Here is an 8,432-nt window from a genome sequence, read left to right on the forward strand (position 1 = left end):
CCAGTTTTAAATAATTGACCTGATTATGATACGTTATGACTAAAGTTCTTTGGTGAATAACATTGTCCGTGATACGTGATGTCAGCGTTACGTTACGCGTTACGCTGAATCGAGTTTATCACTTTTTCCCCACCTCAAAAAGTGCTCAGCGCCGCTAAAGAAGTTTTCACTTCAAAAATACAGTGATCAACTCTAGTTAAGGATGACTCACGCTAGACCGGGCCGTGCCCGGGCCGAGGCGTCCGACATATCATTTTCTATGACGGCTGATCGGTGATCACGTGGTGCTTTCCATAGAAAACGAAGCGCCAGAAGCTCCGGCCCCGCCACGGCCCGATCTAGCGTGAGTTATCCTTTAACCTGAGATTCGAGCTGTATAAAGCCACTTTTCGTAATAAAATTAATTTTCTATCATTATAAATAAACGTATTCATTGAATGGACCCTGGAAAACCACCGAATCCTGCACATAAATTGATCCTCGAGCCGGATACTGCGAGAGAAGTCAGCTCGTCGGGAAGACGAAATACCCTTGCGAGACGACACCAGCACCTCGGCAGCGTCTGCAGCAGTGAACGGTCAGGTCTACCAATCCCGTCTATTCCTTTCCTAATCGAACTGTGTTAAAACCGAGTTTTTTGTGCATTCCAGTGCCGCTCGTGACGCAAGTCACGCAGCAGCAGTTTGCGATCTACCGTACCAGTTTGGAATTTGTGCACGTGAGTAGTTCCAATTTCTCTTAATCTTTCGAAATGGGTGAAAAGGATGAAACTAAATTGACTATTCCTTCTGGATCAGGGTCACCTAGAAAAAGTCAGGCCACAATTTCAGACCTTCGCAAGCTAAGGGGTAACTTGAAAGGCCGGCTTACGCAATATAAAAAATTCGTTGATTCTCTTTTATTGGTGACTCCTTCTAAAGTACAAATTGCTGAATTAAAATTACGTATGCAAGCAGCTACAGAGACTTTTAAAACTTTTAATGATATTGAAAGCCAAATTGAACTTTGCTCTCCAGAAACAGACACGTCTGCCAATTCTGAATATGTAGAAACTCTCGAGGAGTTATATTTTGGTACTATGGCTAGCGCTAATTGTTTAGTCGATAGTGTGGAGACAAATAACGTTGCTATTCCAAGTTGTGACCATGCCGTGAACAGACCGTTTTCAAAATTTAAACTACCCGAAATTAAATTGCCCTCATTCGATGGTTCGTATGATCGTTGGCTCGAATTTAAACATTCTTATGAAACAATGATCCATAAACATTCCGATCTCGACGCGATTCAAAAGTTTCATTACCTTCGATCATCACTAAGCGGTAGTGCATTACAAGTAATTAGTGCGTTAGAATTCACGGCTGCCAACTACATTCAAGCATGGGAATTGCTTGAAATTCGCTTTCACAACCCTAGGCTTTTAGTGCATAATCACATAAAATCGTTGTTCAATATTTCAGCCTTGAAACAAGAATCTTCGACTCAAATACGTAGACTGATAGACACCGTGTTACGTAATTTACGCGCTTTAAAAACGTTAGATGAACCTACTGACTAGTGGGATACGTTAATTATTCATTTAATTGTGTCAAAACTCGATACGACCACCGAGCGTAAGTGGGAATCTCACATAGGGTCTATCTCGGATAAGTCAATCAATAATGAGTCTAAGAAACTTAAGCTGGAAGATCTCTTATCGTTTCTCAGAAACCGGGCGGATACGTTAGAAATGATAAACTCGAATCATTCCAAGGCACCGACCGCGGTTAGTACTAAGCCTAATTACACGTCCAATAAACCTACGCAAGTAGTTAGTTGTGTCTCTGCTAGTGTCAGTGCTAATAAATCAAAACCTTTAAATAATAAACGTTTTCGAAACTGCGCGATGTGTAACGAGAATCATGCACTTTATACGTGTCCTAAGTTTTTAAATTTATCTGTCCAAGATAGGTTAAACTTAATTAATAATAAAAACATATGTAATAATTGTTTACGCGAAGGGCATTCCTTAAACGAATGTATTTTCGGTCCGTGTAAACAGTGTGCGCATAACGTCCAGTTTGCCCTCGACTTACATAGACTTAGATAGTATACGTATTCCTGATAATATTCAGTTAGCAGATCCCAATTTTAACGTGCCTGCAGAAATCGATATACTGATAGGTATAGAAATATTTTGGGACCTTTTAGACGGTGAAAAGATTCGATTACCGACAGGGCCGTACTTAATAAATTCGAAATTCGGCTGGTTGGTATCTGGTCCAAATAATATACGGAACTTGCCCATTAATAATCAAGTCCATTGTTATTTTACTCAGACGATTGACTCTCAACTTAGAAAGTTTTGGGAGATCGAGGATATCCCTCAGGTAGATAGTATTCTTACGCCTGACGAGCAGAAGTGTGAGGATATTTTTATCAATACGACTAAACGCGAAGAAGACGGTCGGTTCTCCGTCCGAATGCCGCTAAGAGAATCAGCTGATACGTTGGGCGATTCTTATACGTTAGCAAAAAATCGATTTTTATCCTTAGAACGTAAATTAGAGCGTTTGCCGGAATATAAACGTTTATATTGTGATTTCATGCGAGAGTACGAAAACATGGGTCACATGACTCGTGTTACCGAATATGGTACACCCAATTACTTCCACCCTCATCATGGTGTGTTTAGGGAGGGGAGTGCCACCACTAAATTGCGCGTCGTGTATAGTGGTGCTGCCCCCACCACCACAAATAAATCGTTGAATAGCATTCAGCTGCCGGGTCCAGCACTTCAAAACGATATATTTGCTATTCTAATGCGTTTCCGTCAATACAAGTACGTTGCTTGTGCTGACGTGGAGAAAATGTTTCGGCAGGTTTTGATCCAACCAGATCAGAGATCCTTGCAAATGATCCTCTGGCGTGAAAAACCTACCGATCCATTATACGTTTATGAACTCAATACAGTCACTTATGGGCAAACTAGTGCGCCATATTTAAGTCAACGTTGTATACGACAGTTAGCGTCGGAATGTGGTGATGACGTCATCGCGCGCGTTATCAACCAAGATATATTTGTAGACGATTTAATTACAGGAGATGATGATTTCCAAAATTTACTTGACATATGTCAAAAAACGTATAACGTTCTGCAATCAGGATGCTTTCCTTTACGTAAATGGACCTTTAATTGCGACGTTACGCAGGACAAGTCCAAGGAGCATTTTGTTGGTGAGCACACCCAGAACAAAACGCTCGGGGTAGGTTGGGATAATACGCGCGATGAATTGTATTACACTACAAAAATCGATCCCTTGCCTAACTCGTCGTACTTAAATAAACGAATAATGCTGTCGATTATTTCACAGATTTACGATCCGTTAGGTCTACTTTCTCCTGCGGTGATAATTTCCAAAATTTTGCTCCAAAAATTATGGTTAAGTCGTGTAGATTGGGACACCCCGGTCCCAGAAGACATTAAATCGATGTGGAATAATTTCATAAATACTTTGAGCCGTTTAAACGATTTACGAATTCCGCGTCATGTAAGGGGTGTATACACTCGACATACGGAATTGCATATTTTCTCAGATGCATCGTTGCATGCTTACGGCGCGTGCGCTTATATTCGGACATATGATGAAGGGTCAGATGTAACCGTCAGATTATTGTGTGCTAAAAGTAAAGTCGCACCCCTGAAATCTCTAACTATCCCCAAACTCGAACTTTCAGGAGCGCTCGTTGCTGCTAAACTTTACAAGAAAATAACTGATTCCTTAAGGTTATTGTTCACTAAAGTTTACTTCTGGTGTGACTCAACTATAGTTATTTCCTGGCTAGGCATGTCTCCGCATTTATTGAAGCCTTTTGTTCAAAATCGTGTTACGCAAATAAAAGATCTCACCGGTAATGCGACATGGTTGCATGTGAGAAGCGAAGACAACCCTAGTGATTTATTGTCTAGAGGCGTTGCTTTAGATAATTTAATTGATTGTGACTTGTGGTGGTTCGGACCATCATTTTTGCGCGACCCAAAATCGGATTTTATTAATGACAATACGAGTAAAAATACGGCAATTGAAGATTTACCCGAGTTACGATCGACCGCGGTAAGTTTAGTTTGTAATCAACCAGATGAATTATTTAATTTCGATAGATGTTCATCTTACATTAAATTAGTTAGAATCGGCGCGTATGTACTCCGCTTTATATTAAACTCACGCATCAACTCTGAGCGTAAACAACTCCGCCAAACCGGTTCATTATCGGTGGACGAGCTCAGTGCATCACGTCTTATGCTAGTTAGATTCGCGCAGATGCAATCATTTCCGGACGTTTACGATAATTTACTTAAAAATAAACCGCTTAAGACGAATAGTAAACAATATAATCGTATATCCGGTCTTAACGTGTTTTTAGACGATCGTAATAAGTTAAAAGTGATTAGAGTCGGTGGTAGATTGTGTAATTCCACAAGTTTCGATTACAACAAAAAACATCCCATGTTATTGTGCAGTAAACATAAGTTAACGGTGTTGTTATTCAATTACGAACACAAGCGGCTGCTCCACGCTGGACCGCAGCTACTCTTATCTACTTTGCGTGAATGTTGGTGGCCTTTAGGTGCGCGAAATTTGGCAAGGAAGATAGTTCGAGAATGCGTTACCTGTATTCGAATGAAAGGTAAAGTACTTAGTCCTATCATGGGTAATGTTATTTTGGATCGTTTAGAGCCTGGTTTCCCGTTCATTCGCACAGCCGTTGATTACGGCGGGCCAATTTTCATACTTAACCGAAAGGGGAGAGGAGCTCAGCTTATTAAATCGTATATTTGTTTGTTTATATGTATGGTCACACAAGCCGTTCATTTGGAACTTGTTACGAGTCTCACCACTGATGATTATTTATTAGCGCTTAAACGTTTTATTAGTAGACGAGGAAAGCCTCATATAATTTATTCTGATAATGGAAAATGCTTTGTTGGGGCCGAAAAAGAATTTTCCACATTTTTAAAAAATAATTCGAAGGATATAGTCGATTTCGCTGCCAATGATGGCATCAAATTCAGTTTCATTCCTCCTTATTCTCCCCATTTTGGCGGATTATGGGAGGCTGGAATAAAAGCGTGCAAATTTCATTTGAAACGTGTAGTTGGTAATGCTAGATTAACTTACCAGGAATTCAGCTCGGTTTTGACACAGGCTGAAGGCATCCTGAATTCCCGGCCCATGTCACCCTTGTCCACAGATCCTACTGATTTATCCCCGCTCACGCCTGCCCATTTCCTAATTGGTCGGCCGTTGACCTGCCCTGCTAGCGAGGACCTGACGGATGTGCAGCCTTCTCGCCTGTCTCGCTACGCCAGGATCGAAGCCCTACGTCAACACTTCTGGCGTCGTTGGTCCACTGAATACGTTACGGAGCTCCAGCGGCGAACCAAGTGGAAGACTCAGAAGGACGACATAGCGTTAAACAGTCTCGTTCTAATCAAAGACGAGAACCAGCCTCCTCTCAAATGGCGGTTAGGCCGAGTCACGCGTCTATACCCTGGGAGCGATGGCGTGAACCGTGTCGCCGACATCCTCACGGCGACAGGAACAATACGACGCAGCTTTTCAAAGATCTGCCCGCTACTACCAGAGCCGGCAGACCTAGACGGATGAAGACTACTTTGGGAGATGGTGCTCCCAAGGCCGGGGGCATGTTCACGCACCTACTAGCGACACCTAGCGGCGCTGCGAAGACAACTGCCATACCGCCCCTCTCCGCGCTCATCTTGTCTCGTTCATTCGCCTTGATATACGACACGATATACACGTACTCGTTACATTTAAATTTTGAGCTGTATAAAGCCACTTTTCGTAATAAAATTAATTTTCTATCATTATAAATAAACGTATTCATTGAATGGACCCTGGAAAACCACCGAATCCTGCACAAACCACATCTTTGGATTGCCGGTCCAACGTGCTACTCCTACAGCTAACCATGCTTTGACATTGTACATTGTACTTATATAGACTTTTTCAGTAACACATATTTATCAATTAGATAAATGTTATCCAATATAAAAAAAACCGCAACCGCGGTTGACAATCGGCTTCTATGATTTTTGAGTCCATGAGTTACAAGGTATACAGGCTACGTTTGTAATATTAAAATATTAGAGAACTATGTTAGTATGTAGGTATTTATATTCTCATCAAAAATAAATCTTGAATAACATAATATGGAATAGAAAACCTGTGTGATTTATTATTCGAATGAGCCTCAATTATATACCTGTATACTTATCAGCGTTAAAATTCAACACAATACGAAAACTTTATTTAACAGTCCAGGTCGGCTTTCGACTGTCTATTTTTAATTTTATCAACAGTTTTTACGGCCGGGTATAAACTTCCCGTTTTAAAAATCTGCCGGGCATTATGTAAAGCTGTGCATGGGGCCGCTATGGCCGCGGCAGCTGCTGCCGTTCCGGCTAATTAACTTTTCCTCAAGGAAATATGCCAAAAAAACTGGCCACATAAATTATATCTACACGCTTAAATTGGGAGTGTAATGTTTTAATCTGCAGTGCTTAACTTAAATGGAGGTAGCATGAAAATGTACAAGAGAACTGGCTTATTTTTGGTTTAAGTATTTCGTGTTTATGTCTTTGTTATAAATGTTAGTTTAAAAGTATTTCCAAATGACACGTCCGCTTGTGCCCAAAAAATATTGGCTAAATTTGTTCCAATAACCAAATCTGTACCCCGTCAGCGGAAACACGTTTTTAATTTCGCACCAACACAAACGACAAACAGAACCTTAAAAACAGAATTTATTAAGTCCCCCGAGCATCCGGCCGTTCCGCCTCCGCCCAAGTTACCCGGCAAATTAAGTTTGTAATATTTAATAGGTTAAGAACAAATCAATGCGATCCGATTCCGATTATAGGGAAATGCAATCGTTTTTCAATTATATTTCCCATTTCGCGGTAAGGTTTCTTGAATTTCCCAATTTACTTTTGCGCTTTTTGTAGAAGCACAGGTAAGCAAAGGCGGTTATTTAATTAGTTCCATTTATATTCCCTTAGTAAATCTTCTTACCCACTCAATGTTAATCGAACACGGCAAATATTCTATTTCTTTGTAGGTAAGTGTCTAGGTATCAAAGGCATTTTGGTGTGGAACAAATATCAAAAAAAAATATATACACTCACTTTTTTTTAATGATTACATTCACGTTTATAATATTACTTGTATAAAGGACAGGTAGATGGAATGGATGCTTTAACTTCATATAACAATTTGAAAAGAATCACAATAAAACTTTCTCAAAAACATAATAATAAAAATATAGCTTGGGCCCTGCCCCGCTGCTGGCGGCACCCTAGGTTAGGTTTTTTATAATGTGTTTATACTTATTTTTTGTTTTTTTTATGTGTTTTTGTATTTTACTTTTATATTCATGTTATAAATGACCTAGCCTAAGAAGAAAAATAAATAAATGGCTAATAAAAAATATTGTAATAAGAGATGATTCAGAATGAACTTACTGACATCACCTTCAATATACTAAACTGGAATCGATTAAAAACTATTAATTTAATAGTACCTACCCTTAACAGCATGTTGTCAAAAAAGTATAGCAATTAAATTTCAATCTTAACACGCAGTATTTAAGAGTAAAATGGTAAAAACAAAGTTGATTTGATTCTTTTTAAGTGGCTTTTTGATCGACAGCAATTCCCGCCGCACCTAACAATGCGCCTTTGTGACAACACTCGAGCACCTCTTTCAAGCTGTTCCTATAAAAGAATGGAGGGTCCTTCGGCAAGTGACTAGTTAAGGTTTATGCATCGACGATCTGATTACGTGCCGAGTCTTTTATCAGCGGAACGAGGTATTGTTTCGACCTGAGTACTCTTAATGGTATAACTACGGTCTCGCGCACACGCATAACCGAATCTGTTAGTGTAGTGTCTAGTGAGTAAATTTGCCACTCACTAGGAAAAGTTACCAAGAGCTTATGCAGGATGCTTCCTATAACAGGAGCAATAAATTAAGCTAAAGGCTGTACTCCTCAAACTGAGTAATATTTGTTCAGCAAGTTTTAAAAATTATGAATCTTTTATACTTCCTCTTTTTCATACAAAATAAATATTGCCTTCAATGTACGCTGACATCAGTGTGTTTGACGTTACTTGTCACGCTTTTAACATAACAAAATTTGCAATACATTGCGTCTTAGAATAAACTTTAAAGTGTAATAAAAATCAAAACATGAGTTATTTTCAAAAGTTGCTGAACAAATGTTTGTCAGTTTGAGGAGTAATGCCTACAGTTTAATTTATTGCTCCTGTTACAGAAAACACACTGTATAAACAAATCTTAGTTTTTTATGAAGTGGTTTTATATATACTTAACTAGCGACCGGCCCCGGTTTGGCACGGGTTAACAAATTAT

General features: G+C 39.6%; 1 protein-coding gene across 1 annotated transcript; it reads left to right on the top strand.

The window, feature by feature from the left end:
* Window positions 1-2,048: 2,048 nt before the first annotated feature.
* LOC134680244 (uncharacterized) lies at window positions 2,049-5,732 on the top strand. Its single transcript, XM_063539337.1, has 2 exons — window positions 2,049-4,665; window positions 5,230-5,732. The coding sequence occupies exons 1-2, from the start codon at window positions 2,460-2,462 to the stop codon at window positions 5,643-5,645; spliced, it is 2,622 nt and encodes an 873-aa protein (XP_063395407.1). The 5' UTR covers window positions 2,049-2,459; the 3' UTR covers window positions 5,646-5,732.
* The last annotated feature ends 2,700 nt before the right edge of the window (window positions 5,733-8,432 follow it).

The sequence above is a fragment of the Cydia fagiglandana genome, chromosome 3 (genome assembly GCF_963556715.1).
Source record: "Cydia fagiglandana chromosome 3, ilCydFagi1.1, whole genome shotgun sequence".
NCBI lineage: Eukaryota > Metazoa > Arthropoda > Insecta > Lepidoptera > Tortricidae > Cydia > Cydia fagiglandana.

What these genes read in the sequence shown, in the direction of transcription:
- LOC134680244 (XM_063539337.1), top strand. Translation starts at nt 2,460, where the DNA reads ATGCCGCTAAGAGAATCAGCTGATACGTTGGGCGATTCTTATACGTTA. An exon ending in TACCTGTATTCGAATGAAAG is followed by an intron (nt 4,666 to 5,229) that starts GTAAAGTACTTA and finishes CCTTGTCCACAG; the next exon opens with ATCCTACTGATTTATCCCCG.